Genomic DNA, 17490 nt, shown 5'->3' with positions numbered 1-17490 from the left:
GCGGCAGGACCTGCGTGTGGTCTCTGGGTGGGGTGGGAGGGAGTCCTGAGTACGCTTTAGCCTTCTCTAGGCAATGGCGGTGCTTCAGGGGTATAGAGAGTGTGTCAGTGAGCACCCTGGTACCTTACAATCCTTCCCTTGGCTCCCACTCCTTTTTGTTTCTAGAAGAAGGGAGACTGTAGTCACCTACTGAATTCCCATAGCTACCCTCTATCTAGATCCCAGGGACCCAACTCTATCCCTATGCGTCCTCTTTGTAACTTGGAAGATCGCTGGGCTCTGGAATGGACCAGTCCCGTCCCTGGCTACCTCAGCCTCCTTTATTCTTGTCCTTCCCTGGGACTAGGGAGAGATGGATTTTATCTCAGTAATTGGGCCCTGACCCTAGATCAGAGCATAGATCTGAATGCATGGAGCAGCCGTGGGTGCTCAAGGCAGCCATGGCCAGTGTTCTCCTAGGGTTGAGGGACACATCCGGCTGGACCTTCTTGTCTCCATGGCAAGTTAGGAGTCTCCTGGACCCTGACTGGACACACCCATGCAGTACCCCAAAATGGTCAATGGGTCCCAGAAATGAGCTTCCTAGACCTGAGGTAGAGGCAAGAGGGATCCAGGTTTTCTGTGCTCTGCCTTGAAGTTCTACTCTTGGCAAAAAAATGAAAGGAACAAACTTCTAACTATAAACAGAGGACTTTGGCACCGGCTTGGGGACCCCTTGACTCAAGCTCCAACAGCCATTCTGGCTTCCCTGGACCTCAGGAAAGAGGCAAGGCTCGTCATCACAAAATAACAAGATGTTAGAACCAGTGAGAAGGGATGAAGAGGGAGACACCTTGCCCGCCCGTCATTTCAGCTACGAAGACACCCCCTTTGCCTGCGAGGATCTCCAACCCCCTACACGCGGCCGGTGCTTTCCTATAAAAAATGAGGTGCCTGAACTCATATCTTGATAAATGGTAAAAAATTCCTCTCCCGTCCCGCTTTGATCTGCTGTTCGCTCCCCATCTCCATTGGAAATGGCATGTGAAGTGCTTCTTCCCAACCCGGAGGAGCCAAGGTAATTTATGTCAGCAGAGTGGTGTCAAAACTGTTCTGATCAAAAGGTGACAATGCCCCACACCTGAGTGAGTGCTTACACTGAGTGGGAACAATGCTCCTACTCGATACCCTAGCCTGCACAGACTGAACTCCGCTCAAGCCCCTGGGAGACGCAGTCTGGCGCCCCTGTGCACCAGTGTGTACCCCCAAAGGACTTCACAGACCTAGGGGTTGGGGAGCCAATCACAGTGCTAACCTTCAAGGATAGTACTGACCAGCCAGACCCTACCCTGTCACAAAGAGGGACGTGCGTGGGGGATGAGGGTGGCACTGGGGGTCAGGGTGATGGCTGCTGTTCTCAGATATCTTTCCTGCACCCCCTTGGTATACTTCATCTAACCACCAGGGGGCATGGTGTCAAAAGGACTCTTGGGGTAAGGGTGGCTGTAAAGGTAAGGTGATTTCCACTGGTTTTGACAACCATGTGGTCCTTTTTACCATTGGCTGTATGGACCGTTCAAGGCTACTCTGGCTGTATTTAAGGATACTTCCACAAACACCTGTACCCCTTTTACTTCAGTGTCAGGAAAAGGGCATGTTATATGACTGCCCGGAGGTTGAGATAAGTATAAAGACACGTCTCCCATTTGCTTCCTCTGGTTCCCCTGGGAGTGGGATCGATACTCCTTGCCCTGAAAAGGGATCGTCATATCCTGCTGTCCAGCTAGTCAGGTACTGGTGTACCCCAAAGCAGTTCATCCCAGGCATCCTAGGGCTAAATAAGGAGCCTGCTTGGGCCGGTGGGTACACCCCAGCTGTGACATCTAGGAAGGTGGCCTACAAACAACCCAACTAGCCAAGTGGTCTGGAAGTCAACCCCTGTAGGACGAGTCCATTCCTGAGAGAGGATTCAGACAGTCCTGTCCCAGGTGGGTGCTTTCCTTAAGTAGGGAGAGGGTTGAAAACCCAAACCTCTGGCTTAGCCTGGACCCCCATATTTGTGGTCTGTCTATTTTTCAGATGTCCAAAACAGCTCCTGTGAGGGGAAAAAAAACAAAACAAAGAAACAAACAAAAAACCCAGCTTCCCCACCTCCAGGATGTTACTCTGGATATCAATGACTCCCATGTCCAGAGTACCTCCATCTGCAACCAGGCCTCCTACAGGGGCCATGGATAAAGGAGTGCAGAGCTGTGGAGAGGAGGGCTGTTGGACCTGCAGAGGATCTTTTTTTTCCTTTCTTTTCTTTTCTTTTTTTTTTTTTTTTTTTTTTTTTTTGAGACAGGGTTTCTCTGTGTAGCTTTGCGCCTTTCCTGGAACTCAATTTGTAGACCAGGTTGGCCTTGAACTCACAGAGATCCGAGGATCATTTTAAAAATGGAACAGTTCAGGAGTAGCCCCCTCCTACCCATCCCAGTTCCCAGCTCAGGTATCTAGTGGGTCACGGGGAAGGGGCAGAGATGATGTGCTAACAGATTGGGCCAGGAGCAGGCCTCAGTATTATTATGGGAGCTCTGAGTAATGACCCAGCCTGGGGTGGTGGTGGTAGTGGTGTATGTTTCAGAAGGAAATGAGGGAGAAGGGCCTGCCCCGGGTTCTGGAGCCACTGAAGGACGTAGTTCTGATGCAGCCAAGCTGACTTGCTGAATTTTGGTTCTCCCCGACCTGTTTATCCGCTGGAGTAAGGATGCAAGATGCAGGATGTGGTGGCTGATGATGATGCGGAATTGGCTTACCTGGATCAGTTTAGCATCAATGTAGCCAGTCCCTTCTGCTGGTGCTCAGATTCCATGCGCATCCTTGTGGAAGGCACAGGTGCCATAGGCCAAAACAGCACCACCTGGCGGGCGTGGCAGTAGTAGCACCCAGGCTGGCATGCCTTTGTGGCTGGGCCTAGTCCAGATAGAATGACGGGGAGTCCAGCTTCTGCACTGCCCGGAGGGCATGACAATTTTCTCCCCTGCTTCAGGACCTGGTTCCACCCAGACTGAGAAGTCAGCTGTGGACTCCCATCCTACGACTCTAGGGCCCAAGGTCATAGAGCGAGCCAAGATTTAAAATCCAGTTTTTTAGTTCCTCTACTCAAAGCTGTCTCCAAAGTACTGTGAGAGCTGTATCTCTTTTGATCTTCTACTCGACCCAGAGAAGGAGGGAAAGGGCTAAGTCCTGTCTAATAGCTACAGAGATAAAACCTTAGAGGCTAATCATTTGTCTGATATCACACTGTGAATTCAAATGCACATTTGGGCCAGATATTAGTTGGAGAGGTGATGCTCTTACCACACCTTGCCTTTAGGTCCCTTACTGGTGGGGTTTCCCTGCTCTTCATCTAGTCCTGGCTAAGATTAAAAAGGGACCTGATAACACTAACGTGCAAAGACACTATAGTAACACTGACCGCCCAGATACTAGCGGAGTGGGCTAGCCTCTTCCAGATGTTCGCCGGATGAAGGACAGAGAGGACATCAAAGACGACGACAGAGAAGGGCTGGGGTCTGCAGCAAAAGCAGGGCCTGGGACTGGTACTGTTCCCAGAAACCTTGCAGAAGGATGAGGGTCGCTGGGTTGCAAAGAACAGTGCATTCTAATTAACTAGGCTCCCCACGCGGGTAAATTGACCCACAGCTCCACTCTCCATCTCTCCACACCTTCCCCAGGGTGTTCAAATGGGCACCAACACCACCACGTGGACCATTCTCCAGACCACGCCCCAGGACAGCTGCAGGTGTGAGGTCAGTAGAGAACAGCTTGCGCAGGGACCCAGCGCTTTCTCTCTGGTGGATGTGGCTTGAAAGGGACCGTCAGACCTTTCGCCCTGGCTGCGAGCCCAGGAACCGTTGGTACCCAAAACCTCCTCTGTCTTGCTTAATAAAACAGCTTTCTTTCTGACCCTCCGAGTCTTTTTCTGTTTTTTTGGAGTCTCCATTCACCCTCACCCTCCCCCCTCTCCGCCCCATATTTATTCCAAGACCCACAAGCCAAGGTCACAGAATGGTGGACTTGGAAATCTGGAGAGCGCGCCTAGTCCGGTACTTCGTTTCACAGACAGTAAATCCGGAATAGGATTTCTCTCATTGTCAAATATCCCAGTCGGACAAACACGGGAGTTATGACTCCGCCTTCTCTTCTTTTGCTCAGGCTAGGTGCAGCCACTCCCGGCTGTTGGCGGCCGGGCCCCTGTCCCTTCCAGGGCTGGCCACACCCCTTCCACCTCTAGTCGGGATTCTCCTGTGACCTGTCTCCTGTCCCTGAGCCCGTTCTGGGAAAGCTTAGGTCTCAATATTAGTTTTCATGCCTCCACCTTCACCCTCCTCTCTTCTCATTTACGCCCGCCCCTCGATCCCTCGACCAAACTCGTAAGTTTCCAGCGCGTTTCCCAGCTGTCTAATAAAGTTGGAGCAGAGGACTTTTTCAAAACTACAATTCCCGGCATCCCCTGTGAAGGAGCTCTCGCGAGTTGTAAGGAGACACGTACGCGGAAGGAGCAGGCTGTAGCAGGCGGCAGAGCTGGCGTAAAGGGAGCTAGTGGTAAAAGGATCTACATGGTGGAGGGGCGGCGGGCAGGGGAGGGGTAGGGAAGAGACCCTAGACGTAGGGCGGCCTCAGAGGTCCTGTCCTGCTCTCCCCATGTCCAGGCTTGTGTTGGTTCCATAACCCTTGGCTACGAGAAACTAACGTCTATATTGGACAGACTCAGTTGTGGGGTCCAGAGGGTCAGCAACCAGTCCTCGGAATCCAGAGATTTGACACCAGTCGTCAGGACGGGCACTGCTGGACCTTGTAGGCTCAGTGTTTGGCGTGCCAGGGGAACCTGCCCTCTGACTGAGCTTTAGCACGTGCAGGTAGCTGTAGGATTCACAGTCAGCACCTAGAGGGGTCAGGATTGGTGCACATCAGACGCAGATTAGTGTTAGTTCAGTACTTGGGGCTCACTCTGAAGATTGAAATTAAATACCCAGAGCTCACGCGGGGTTTGCGGTTCCATATTCACCGCTGGGATTCGGAGCTGAGCATCTAGAGAGAGGATGCAGGAGTTTTCGAGTCATTGGGTTAGAGACTTCAGGTTTTTGAGGTTTGGGGTCAGAGAAGGGGGTCCGTCGAGTTCCCGAGTTTACAGAATTGGTTCATGGCCAAGGGGAAGTCGTTAGAGATAAAAGGGTGGGGTGCATGTTTTTTGAAGGCAACTGATTTTCTGGATTGGGAAGAAATTTGTGGTGGGAGGAGAGGACTGTACTGAACTTCTGAGTTTCCATCCTAGGGAAGGGCTATGTGTTGCAATTTGGAGCGTGAGATCTGAGTGCAATTCTTCCGTTGGCGTTTGAGGTTTAGGTAGCAATCTCCATCATGCTCAAAGCTGTGATCCTCATTGGAGGCCCTCAAAAGGGTGAGGAGCTGGGGAAGAGGGGAGGGGCTAACCCGGAGCGGTTGGTGGGGTGGGGACAGAAGGAAGCAGGGGCCTAAAATCTTCTCTCCTCTCTCAGGGACTCGCTTCAGGCCTTTGTCTTTTGAGGTGCCCAAACCACTGTTTCCTGTAGCGGGCGTCCCTATGATCCAGCACCATATAGAAGCCTGTGCCCAGGTAATAGGTTCTCCTCTCACACGCACCGCACTTCCTGCTCATCTCTTCCATGCTGTGTGTCTTCCCTTTCTCAGCTATGATCTTTTCCCACCAAGTGTAACAGATGTCTATGTGAATGGCGCTTCTTCTGGTGGTGTGCTGCAGCTAGCCCTGTTGACTTCCCGGCCTCTCGCTGCTTAGATTTCACACCTAGTTTTACAGTATGGAATGTAAATTCGGGCAGGGATCTTAAAAGATCATTTAGAGTCGTGGCATGGGGGCCCTTACTGATAATAAAGCGCAGAGCCCATGCTGTGGCTCCTTCTCTTTATTGCTTTGTTATTGGGATAGGTGAGATTTGAGTTTGAGTCCAGTCCCCCTGCTGTGACCCGGAGCAAGCAAAAAATGTTTACCTTCTTTGAGCTCTGGTTTCCTTATCTGTAAAGTAGAGATTAGACCTCCTTTGTAGAGTGGTAACGCTGTAAAGTGCCTAATTCAATGCAGACCCTTGATATACCCTCATCTCATGCTGGTATCAAACCAGAATGACGTATAATGAAAGATGATTCAGGTGGTACAGGGCTGGCTTGCAGAAGCCTGAGGACCCCAGTTTGATCCCCATCATGCTTATAAAGAGCCAGTCGTGGTGATGGACGTTTGTAATCCCAGCACTGAGGAGGAAGAGACAGGCAAGTGTCTGTGGCCCACTGCCAGCCAGTCTATCCTAATCATTAGGTCCCAGACTCCAGTGAGAGACCCTGACTCAAAAACAAACAAACAAACAAACAACCCAAGATTGACCTCCAGGTGGATGCATACACCTGGGCATGTGCACCCACATATGTATGCACACACATACATGAGCTACACACGTAGCTCAGAGATAGAGCACTTGTGTAGTATGTGTGAGGTCTTGGGTTCAGTCTCCAGTACTGAGAGAGAAAGAGGGGGCCCTGGAGACAGAAAGGGGGGCAAAGACGACTGGATTATACATTAATCCAGTAGCTTGGTAGACAAAGTCATTCTTAGAGTGGGCTCCAGTTCAGGTGCATGGGAGAATATTAAAAAGTGGAAAGATCTGGGCTGAGAGTTCTTCTAACTTCCGCATTGTCCAAAGGAAAAGCAGGCTGGAATGGCTGGTTACCCAGGATACCCAGCTCAAGCTGAACTTGTATCCTCTGGACTTCTGGACCAGATTTTCCCAGTTCCCATCGGAATTTTCTCTCCCGACCTCTTCTCTTGTCCTAGGTCCCTGGGATGCAGGAGATTCTGCTCCTTGGCTTCTACCAGCCTGATGAGGCCCTCACCCAGTTCCTAGAGGCTACCCAGCAGGAGTTTAACCTTCCAGTCAGGTGTTTGAACATATATATACATATGAACACGCACATATACATACATATATATACATATATATATACACACACACATATATATACACACATATATACATATATATACATGCCTGAATCTCAAAATTCTTGGTAATGGGTTGAGTCAGTATTTGCCAAGGTTCACCCCATACCCAAGGGATTCTTATTTTGGGCATCAGAATGGCTTTATATGAGGTTTCTCTGCAGGCCTTGGCCAGAAGTACTTCTGACAAGGGCAGAGGTGTTGGGGGAGGGTATGTCAGGTGCGCTGGCTCATGGTACCTCACTGAGTTGTCTGGGGTTTCTGGGGACAGGTACCTGCAGGAGTTTGCTCCCCTCGGCACAGGGGGTGGTCTCTACCATTTTCGGGACCAGATCCTGGCGGGGGCACCTGAGGCGTTCTTCGTGCTCAATGCTGACGTCTGCTCCGACTTCCCCTTGAGTGCCATGTTGGAAGCTCACAGACGCCAGCGCCACCCTTTCTTACTCCTCGGCACCACCGTGAGAGGGCTGGGAGGGCCGCATGCTGTGGAGAGGCTGGGGTCACCCTGGGTCTTGGAGGAGGACTGGCTGTTGGGAGGGAATGGAGGTGTCGTTGGCAACCCCGAGCCCTTTGGTTGCTGGGAAGTAGGGAGGGGGAGGGCAGCTGTCAGCTCTTGACTCTGCCGAAGGCCTGTCAGTGTCTGTCAGAGCTACGCGCCAGGTGCGAGAGGGGAAGGAAGGGAAGGAAGAGAAGACAGCCCTGGCTGCCCTGGAGAGGGCAGGTCACTGTCTCGGATATGTCTGTCCCCCAGGCTAACAGGACACAATCCCTCAACTACGGCTGCATTGTTGAGAACCCGCAGACACATGAGGTGAGGGCAGAGTGGGGCTGGGTACCACCCTGTGAGATCGGCCCTGCACCCTACACCTCCAGAGAATGCTGAGAACGCTCTAAGGTGGGGCCCATCCTGTCAGACAGATAGGACAGTTTGTGTGCCATCACCCCTACCCTTCCCTGGGGAATTGTCTTGTCACCCTTTAAGAGAGAAGGACGGGGAAGGGGTGCCAATGCATTTCTGTAGGTGTGGTGTTTTAACGAATGCATGCATGAGGTACTAGGGAACACAGAAGAGAGGCCCAGCCATAGCCTGAGGTCGGGGGCTTCCTTCAGGAGCAGGGTGAGCTGAGTTAAACTTGAGGAGATGAAGGAGACTGGAGGTTTTGCAGGCAGAGAGAACAGTTGGTGCAAAGACAGACAGGAAGTGTGTGGTGCCCCGTTATTATTGAGGTGGAAACAGTCCCTCAGGCAAGAGGCCATTGTCCCTGTTTGTGAGAATCCCTGTCCCGAGTCTCACTGACTTTGACACAAAAACCGTTTTATTCGTTCATAGTTTAATATATACATACATACATACACACACACACACACACACATATATATAACATACATGTAATGTACACATGTGTGCACATGTGCATATGCAGTTTTGAGGCCGACACCAGTTAGAGAGGAGAGGACAGGGCCACAGAACACATTCTCCACCGCTCAGGAAACCTCAGTCTAGCAGGAAAAAGAGTCAGAAGCCAATCCTTGGAAATGGCACAGTGTCCCGGGTGAGGTATGACCAGACCAGGGGTCCGGGGTGACAGGCCTGAACAGCTAAGAGGAGCTGGCAGGGGAGGACTGAGGAGTGACAGTGTCATCTGGGTTTCGGAAGGTGGGTTTTCCAGAGGCAGAGGTGGGGAGGACATCCCGGTGGCCTGGAGTGGTGCTCCTGGAGTTAGGGAGGCTGGAGCAGGTAGCCCTCTGCGGATGTAAAGCCAGGTAGGGGCAAGGCGTGAGCTCCCCTTTGGGAAGTTGTCAATAGAAGGGGCCCGGAAATGAGTATGAGGTGGTGGTGGTGGTCGCGGCCTGCCCTCCACTCTGAATTCTGCTTTCACCTCCCTAGGTCCTGCACTATGTGGAGAAACCTAGCACCTTTATCAGTGACATCATCAACTGTGGCATCTACCTTTTCTCCCCAGAAGCCCTGAAGCCTCTCCGGGATGTTTTCCAGCGGAATCAGCAGGATAGGCAACTGTGAGGCAGGCTCCATGACCCTGTGACCCCCACCCCACCCCAAACATCCTAAACCCAGACCCCTCCCCCCACCAGGCTCTGCAACATCCATGTCACCCCGCTCACCCTGTCTCCCTTTGCCCCTTCCCACTCATCTCCAGCTAGCCCCCCTAAGTCCCTCCCTTCCTAACCTCATTCTGTCCCTCTTCCTTACACGTCCCGGCTCCTCCTCTGTCCCTGCCTGCCCATTCCCCTTCTGGTCCATTTCTCTCCAGCCCTGGGTGTCCCTGAGACATCTTTCTGAACAGACGGCAACACACACTTGGGTGCACATGTGCTCAAGTGTAGACACACACACCCATACACATACACACACACACACACACACACACACACACACACACACTCTCTCAGGCCGCCCAGAGCTCTGCTTGCTCATGTGAGGTTTGTCCTTCCAAAGCCTGAAAGCTGGCTACTAGGCTTCCCTACCCCCCACCCCGCCGCACCCCACCCCCAGCTCCCATCTCATGCCTCATTCATTTGCTGACAACCATTTCTCACTGCACCATGTCTCTGCTTCTCCCCGTCTCTCCCGGCTTCTCTGTCTCTGTTTCCGCTGAGCTGGCACCTCTACCATCTCTTTTCCCCCCTCTCTCTGTGACTGTCTCTGCCCTCACCAGCTGCCTTACTCTGGGGTGAGTTTGTGGTTTTGTGCCGTCCAGTGAGGGAGGGTGACTAGATGGGTGGATGGGGCGGGGGGGGGGGGGGAGGTGGGCATGGGCAGGGATGGGAGGAGTGGGGTCTAGGCCTGGGGCTCCCCGGTTAAAACAGTCCTCCGAGCGAGCGAGCGAGCGAGCGAGCGAGCGTAGCAGAAGAGGTGCCTAGGATTTGGATGGACCTTGATAGAGCGGCCAAGCTAGAGGAGGGCTCGAAGAGGGGGCGAAAGCCCCTGCAGTTCCTTCCTGGAGAGACCCCGTATTCGGTCTCAGCTAGGGCACTCATGTCTCGTCCTTTCCTGGCCAGAGAGGAATCTCCAGGCTCATGGCCTGGGGCAGGGACCATCCGACTGGAGCAGGATGTGTTCTCAGCCCTGGCTGGGCAGGGCCAAATCTACGTGCACCTCACCGAGGGTATCTGGAGCCAGATCAAGTCTGCAGGGTATGTGGGGGCTGGGGAAGAGCCTGTGCCTCTGATCTGGAGGCTCTAAGGGTGGCTTTGGGATGTTAGGCACAGGCCCTGCTGGACCCTGAGTGCCTCACCCCCCTCGGTCCCTAGCTCAGCCCTCTACGCCTCCCGTCTCTATCTGAGCCGATACCAGATCACTCACCCAGAACGGCTGGCCAAACACACTCCAGGGGGCCCACGAATCAGAGGTATCCACCCCATCCCATCATTACCGCTTACTCTCCCACGCCCCTGGAGGCTACAGTCTTCACCTCAGGTGCGGAAGTGAAGACTCAGTCTCTTCCCTTCCCTGTCCAGATGTGTTTTGGGGTATCTGCCCCCAGGTTGTTTCTTCTGCTTCTAGGAAATGTTTACATCCATCCAACTGCTAAAGTGGCTCCATCAGCTGTGGTAAGATCTGGCCCCCAACCTCAGGGAGAGGCTCTTCGGATTGGTGGGGATCCCCAGGGACTGAACTCAGATGCTGGTCTGTCTCTCTGCTTTGGTACACCTGTTGTGTGGCCTTGAGCATCCCCACATCCCCACTCTCATGGTAGGATGGTCCTCTCCACAGCTGGGCCCCAACGTCTCCATTGGGAAGGGGGTGACTTTGGGTGAGGGTGTACGTCTGCGAGAGAGCATCGTCCTCCATGGAGCCACTCTGCAGGTAGGAACCGGGCACAGAGTAGTGTGTGGTACCCAAAAAGCTGAGGGAGAGGGCCCAGGTACGCCTCCCAGGGCAAGAAGGGTGAGCCCCACCCCCAGGCTCTGCATCCCTGCCTCACTCATGTTCTTGTGCCCTGCCTCCCACTGGACTCACCTGGAACCATCCTATCCGACAGGAGCACACCTGTGTCCTTCACAGCATCGTGGGCTGGGGGAGCACCGTGGGGCGCTGGGCCCGCGTAGAGGGGACTCCCAATGACCCCAACCCCAATGATCCCCGAGCTCGCATGGACAGTGAGAGCCTCTTCAAGGATGGAAAGCTACTTCCTGCCATTACTATCCTGGGTATGGTTCGTGGGGGGCTGGGGGTCAGGGCTGGGAAGCTCCACAGGTGACGGCTGTAGGGAAGGAACATTGTGTGTGTGTGTGTGTGTGTGCACACGCACGTGTTATTCTGTCAGCAAACGTTTACCAAGCTCCTGCCATGTACCCAGCCCACATGAGTCACTGGGGGATGAGACCAGGGGGGCACAGGTGGGCAGGGAGGGCTCCCTCTTGATGGCCTAGCCCTGGCCCCAGCTCCCTGCCCCAGTACCTCTCATGACCTGCTCCTGGTGACCTTGCCCGTGCTTCAGGCTGCCGTGTCCGGATCCCTGCCGAGGTGCTCATCTTGAACTCGATTGTTCTGCCACACAAGGAGCTAAGTCGAAGCTTCACCAACCAGATCATCCTGTGAGGGCGCTGCCTAAAGGCCCCCAGGACTCCTGCTCGCCTTCCTCCTCCGGGCTGTGGCCTGCCTGGCCAGCTCCGTCCAGAACGGGATCTGAGGAAACCAGACAGAATCTTCCCTTGCAGGGAGCCGCGTGTGTGGCCAGGGACGTCTGGCCTCCCCCTCCCCCCCCAAATAAACCCCTATGAACCTTGGAGGCAGCTTGGACTCCGCTTGTGCCTGGGCTGGGGGTGGCGGGGACAAGAGGGGCAGCTGAGTCAGGCCCCCCCACATTAGCATTTAAATTGGAGTCGTTGCTGCCGCCTCATGAATAATGAATCCAGAGCCTTGGTAAATCTCCCCCTCCCACGGCCTCAGCCTTCTGCGCTAGCTGCTTTAGACGAAGGCCCTCCAGGCCCCCTGGCCTGCTGGCCCCCTGACCTTCGCCCTGCCTGCCTGCCTGCCTGGGCCCGGCTCTCTGGAATGCTGAAAGGATTTCAGTGAGCACACTTGCTGCGAGGCTTGGGCCCAGGCTGAACACCCAGCAGCCTGCTCTCCTCAGCTCCTGCCAAGACCCAGCCCTGGCCTGTTTAACGCTTTGCCAGCTCCATCTGCTCCCAGGCTGGCTTTGGGGAGCTGGGGGTTTTGCCCCCACCCAGGGGTCTTCCAGGGTCTCTCTCCCGCTCCTCTGGCAGAGGTCTCTGGTCTAGGAGGTGCCTTGTTACCTCTTGACAGCCCTGATACCTTCTGGCGGGTCATAGCCCGGCTCTTCACACATCTCTCATGTTTGCCCGTGACCCCAGAGTGCCCCTCTTGGCACCCCCTTTCCGCAGCTGTGGGTGCTGAGCTAAGTTGCCAGATGAGCTGGTAATGATCGTAATCTGCTAATTGAGAGGAATCTAATTACCCGAAGAGAATAGGGGGGCAGGGTTTGGGTGGGAGGCAGGAGGGGGGTCCTGGCAGCCAGCTTGGGTGGCAGGCAGCAGGGTGTCGGGGCCTTGTCAACACCAGGGTCTGGGACAGAGCCCAGGGTATCATAGCTTCCTAGACAGGCAGTTAGAAAGGTAGATGGGAGCTAAACCAAGAGTGACCTGGGGACTAGCCTAGGTACGACCTCCCAGGTCCCGAGGACTGTGAGATAGCCATGGGAGATGACCAGATTTTAGCAATCCTAACCTGTAAGCTGCTTCTCCCCAGCCCCTTTCCCTGGTTCTGTCCCGATCTGCCTGCAGCTGAGACCTATCACCGCCATCAGCAGAGAGTTGCAGACACACTCAGTCTGGGGTCACCTCCCTAAGGAAGGGGCTAGGAGAGGGTTGGACCACGGGGCCAGGCTCTGGGTCCCTTTTCTCTCCTCCTCCTATCCTGACCCTTCTGTTCCAAGTGGTTGGCAGAGGCCATGGCAGCTCCATCATAAATATGATAATTTAATTATTTTCTCAGCAAAACACCGTGAAATCCAATAAGTCTGTGTCAGGCCCTGGCCCCCGGGACCCCCCTCCTAGACCCAGTGGGGGTGGAGACATGATGGCTAGAGACACTGGAAGGGGAAAGGGTCAGTGTTTAAAGGTGGGGTGGGACAGGGACGCTGGCCCCTTCGAAACATTCCTCGGGCTGAGGGGGTCACCCGTGCAAAGGGTCTTAACGGTGAGGGACGATGCCCCCACTTCTCCCCAACACTGGGAGAAGCCAAAACCCCATCTGTCTAAGGGGGCAGCTCACACCCCATATGTGGGAGCATTCTGCCTCAAGAGGTTAGCAGGGAGCCCCCTCGTCTGCTACTCTGGGACCCTGCACCCAACCTTGGTCTCATGGAGGTATAGGTGTAGGAGGGTATTGGCTCAGGGGTGGGTTTGAGAAAGGAGAAACCAGGAGGAACTGGGGTGGGAAGTTTGGGGGGGGGGTGAGCAGGGGGAGGGATGCGGGGGAGGGGTGTGCTCCTGCCATTAGTGCTTTTTTTTTTTTTTTTCAGTTTCCATAAAAAGATTATTCTGTAAAATCAGCGAAGGGGAGCGAGCTGGGGGCCAGGGAGGGGGGTGGGCCCCTGGCATCCAGCTGGATGGGGCGACAGGGGAGGAGAGCTGAGGACAGGGACTGAATGTGGAGAAAATTTTGGATGGGCTTCAGGAGCAAGCGAGGCAGGGTGAGCCAAGAACACTGAGTGGGGGGGGGGGGGAGCTGGTCAGAGCGGGGTTGGGGGAGGCAGTGCCCTCTCCTACTCGTGCCTTTTGGCTGGGGTTGCCCAGGGCCCAATCCTACCTCTGTCTTAGTTCCTCCCCCTGGCACTTAGCAGCCATTATGGGGGAGCAGATTGCAGCCCCCTCCCCCTCTCTGGGAAGCAGGCACAGCTGGGGCCCGCCACATCTGCCGCATCAGCACGGAACACAGCTGGGTGTGCCCAGAGCCATGCTCCCCAAAACACAAAGAGGGCGGGAACCAAGGAGAGCCCAGACCCCCGAGATAGACACACTGTCACCTCTGCCAGCAGATACTCCTCAAAGTGAAGCAACACCCACCAACACACGCTCCCTCGTGTGCAGAGACTGAGAACCGGCAAACACGCAATTACCCAGCCCCGCCTGCCACCCCCGCTCCTCTCCCGCAGCCCCCTCTCTTTTCCTTCCTTCTCTCTAAGGCTGCTTTCTGTCACCAAGGCCATCCCTGAATTGTCCTAGGCTAGGTGTGGGGGAGCAGGGGGTCTCACTGGCACCAAGAACACCCTTCTAGTAGGAAGACGGATGGTCAGGGATGCCTCGGGGTCTCACCCTGGGAAGCCACGTACCCTTATCCCAAGATTGTACCCCTTCCCAGAAGGAGGCCTTCCCATAAGGAGGCCTACCCATAGACGGGGTCTCCATGCCACTGGACCACCAATGACCTATTCCCGTGGCTCGCCTATGTTCCACCGGCCACCGCAAGGAGGCGCTGTGTGCTCTCAGTATCTCCAGACCTGTTCTGAGCATCATCAGCTCCTGGGGCCAGCCTCTGCCAACCCTATTATCCCGTAGTCCTCTACTCTCCTCAGTTCATCGCTTGGCTTAGCTCTGCCACCCCGGGCGTGTGTGGGGTGTCGGATTCTGTCCATGACAGGAAAGTCCTCCTTCCCAGAACGGATGATCAAGAGTTTCTTCTTTCTCCCTTCCTAGCTAATAGCCCCTGATTAAACCTGCCTCCTCAAAGACCTCATTTCGGCGCTCGTCTCCTTGGCCGGGTGTCGTGCCCTCAACTCTCTCCTCCCTGCCCCCTCCCATCATCCCACACGGCACCCGCCTCCCCCCCATGCCCCTCGGAGCTTTAATCCCTCCTGCTGCCGTGCCGCCTTATCTGCTCCCAGCAGCTTTAGCTGCTGCAAAGCCCTCCCCCTCCTTCTCGGGATCTTCCCTCTCCTTCCTGCTCTCTTTGCTCTCTGACCAGCGCCCCCTCCCGCCTAGCCTCTCTGTCACTCAGACCCCCGACTCGGGGCTTCCTGGAGGACACCAGATCAGTGCCTGACAGCCCTGTGCCCTCTCTCCAGCCTCAGCTCGGTGTCTGCGGGATGCTCTTAGCCTTCTCTACTGACCCATCAAACTTCGCCCGGCTTCTGGCCAGTTCAGGATTTGTATCTTTCTTCTTCCTGGTCTCCCTTTCCAAGTCCCCTCCCTGGCTCCTCCAGATTCCTCGAATCTTGGACCCCAACCTCTCCATTCCTGGTGACCAGCGACCTCCGCTTGAGAATACCCAAACAGGGGTAGATGGTACGAATGAAAGGCAGAGGAGCACGGGCTTCCCTGGGATAGCCCAGGGAGGGCCTTGTGGGGTTGCGGAGAGTACTGGTGACAATTGGGGGCAGGGCCTGACGGTGGGACGCTAACCCTCTTCAGTTGCCTCAGATCACGTCCGGGCCTCCCCATCCCCCTTCGCCGGGACTCTCATTAACCGCTTCTCCTGCCTCGTCCGTGGCATAAATAACCCAGATAAATCAGCCGCCGTCCGCCCCCCGCCCCTCGGCCCCCGTACAGCCCGTTTGTCACCGCTGCTGGCTCGCCATCCAGGCCTGGCCTGGCCAGCCCCCCCCCACCCCCGCGCCCATCCTTGTCCCTTCCCGCCCACGTCTGTCCCACACTGGCTTCCCACCCCCTGGTCAGCACCAGGTCCAGGTTTCTGAGCTGGGGCGGGTGGCGAGGAGGTGTCCCTTGGGATCAGGAGGCTGGGGATTCGATCTATGAATGCTCCTTAAGAGTTCAAAGGTTGTGTAGTTTATGAATAGAGCCAGCCAGCCAGCCAGGGAGTCAGGAGCCCACAGATGACAGGAAGGAGCAGAAACCGCTCTCTTTGGGGGCGTCCCTGCGCTGTGAAAAGGGTCCCTGAGAACCCCTTCAGGTTCAGTCCCGGGTGGCCTGGGTCTCCCCTTGGGCACATTTTGCTCAAGTAAAAACTCTAAGCATCCTCCCAGTATCCACTAGCTAATCCATCCTGCTCTCCCTGTGGCCTCCACCCCTTTCCCAGCATGCCTAGCACAGAGTACTCCAACCTCTGCTTCCCTATCTCGCCACCCTTCTCTTTCCTATTTTCAGGAAACCTAATCCGCATCCCAGGGCAGGGAGAATTGGTCTGTGAACAAATCTGAGAAATGGGGATAACTGGAGGGTAGAAGAGTCTGAGCGGGGCTCACATCCTGCCTGATTGGCAGCCCCTCCCCACACACCCAGCTCCGGGACCCCTAGAAGCCCCTTCAACTTGCTCACAACCAGTTTAGGTCCCGGCCGGCTCCCTTCAGCCCTCTTTCCCCTCCCTGCAAGGGGCAGCTGGTCCCCAGGGAATGGGTGAGAGAGACGGGCAGAGGCTGAGGGAGCTTGGGCGCAGGGCTGGGGGTGGGGGTGGGGAAGAAACTGGGCCGGGCCCCAGGGACCAGCTGGGCAATGAGCCGGGGAAGCTGCCGGGAGGCTAAATGAGGGAGATTATCACCCAACTGCAGCCGGGCAGAGAAGGAGGCAGGCAGGGAAGCAGGGAGAGGGGGGGAGAGGGGACAGGGCCAGAGGCGAAGGGGGTGTGGAGGGATAGGAAGGGGGCCAGAAGGGGCTGGGGAGGAGTGAGTGGAAAACACCAAGAGATGGGCTGGAAGGATGGGGGCCCCCACTGAGCATAACCGGATTCCTAGAGGTCTGGGAGACTGGATTGTAGGGACTTGGGGACAATTTAGAGACAGCTGGCCACCGGGCAATGGTGGGAGTCTGCATGCAACAAACCGCTGCTTCATTCCGGTGGCCTGGAGTCGAGGCCCCCCCCCCCCATACACACACACCCAGTTACCACCCAACCTCTTTCCTTTTAGAGGTGGAAGAGTCCCTGCTGACCTGAAGAGGGGAAGAGGGTATTATCTGGGCTCATGATGGAGGTCAATGTGCGGTGGAGACGGCTTGACCCTGAGATCTCAGCAGATAGCAAGGTATTCAGACAGGATGTCAGGGCGGTAGGGAGTGCTGGGGAGAGATTGGGGGGCAGCTCCCACTTTCTTGGCAGAGCCCCAGACTGAAGTAACCTAAAAAAAAAAAAAAGCAATTAAATCACCTTTTTTAAAAAACCCAGTAAAGAAAAATCGATATTGGGAGAAAAGGGAAAGGAGAGAAAGAAAAGGAGGAATGGTGTGTATGTGGCTCAGGGTGGGGGTGGAGGGCTTTGGAAAGGTCTGGGAGTCGAACAGGGAGAGTATGGGAGAGTCCTGCCAGGGTATGGGGTAGAGAGGGAGCTGTCAGCGGTCACTTGGACCCTTGCATAGGAACTCAGCACCTGCTGCCAGTCCCAACTCTCCTTTCCCCTGCTGTGTCCCAGCCAGGAGCAGCCTGAGCCTGTCCCCAGAGGTCTTCTCTCCCCAGCTCTGGGAGCCCTGCTGACCTAGACTCATGGGAAGCTTGTGGGGGGAACCCAACTGTGGGGCCCTGGGAAGCCACTTTGCTGAAAGGTTGGG

General features: G+C 55.3%; 1 protein-coding gene across 3 annotated transcripts; it reads left to right on the top strand.

Annotated features, from left to right (window-relative positions):
• The first annotated feature begins 4451 nt into the window (after positions 1-4451).
• Positions 4452-11761, top strand: Gmppa (GDP-mannose pyrophosphorylase A). Of its 3 annotated transcripts, XM_059278416.1 has the most exons (14): positions 4452-4566; positions 4674-4880; positions 5297-5422; positions 5520-5617; positions 6845-6948; positions 7281-7467; positions 7761-7820; positions 8898-9028; positions 10031-10165; positions 10283-10380; positions 10536-10582; positions 10746-10838; positions 11014-11182; positions 11473-11761. In XM_059278416.1, the coding sequence occupies exons 3-14, from the start codon at positions 5383-5385 to the stop codon at positions 11571-11573; spliced, it is 1263 nt and encodes a 420-aa protein (XP_059134399.1). In that variant the 5' UTR covers positions 4452-4566; positions 4674-4880; positions 5297-5382; the 3' UTR covers positions 11574-11761. The 3 variants fall into 3 exon arrangements, with proteins under 3 accessions (XP_059134399.1, XP_059134398.1, XP_059134400.1); XM_059278415.1 differs by lacking the exon at positions 4674-4880 and having other exon boundaries at positions 4456-4566; XM_059278417.1 differs by lacking the exons at positions 4674-4880; positions 10746-10838 and having other exon boundaries at positions 4456-4566.
• Positions 11762-17490: the final 5729 nt, after the last annotated feature.

Source organism: Peromyscus eremicus, chromosome 13 (assembly GCF_949786415.1).
Source record: "Peromyscus eremicus chromosome 13, PerEre_H2_v1, whole genome shotgun sequence".
NCBI classification, from domain to species: Eukaryota; Metazoa; Chordata; class Mammalia; order Rodentia; family Cricetidae; genus Peromyscus; species Peromyscus eremicus.
This window is presented reverse-complemented; position numbering and strand designations above follow the sequence as displayed.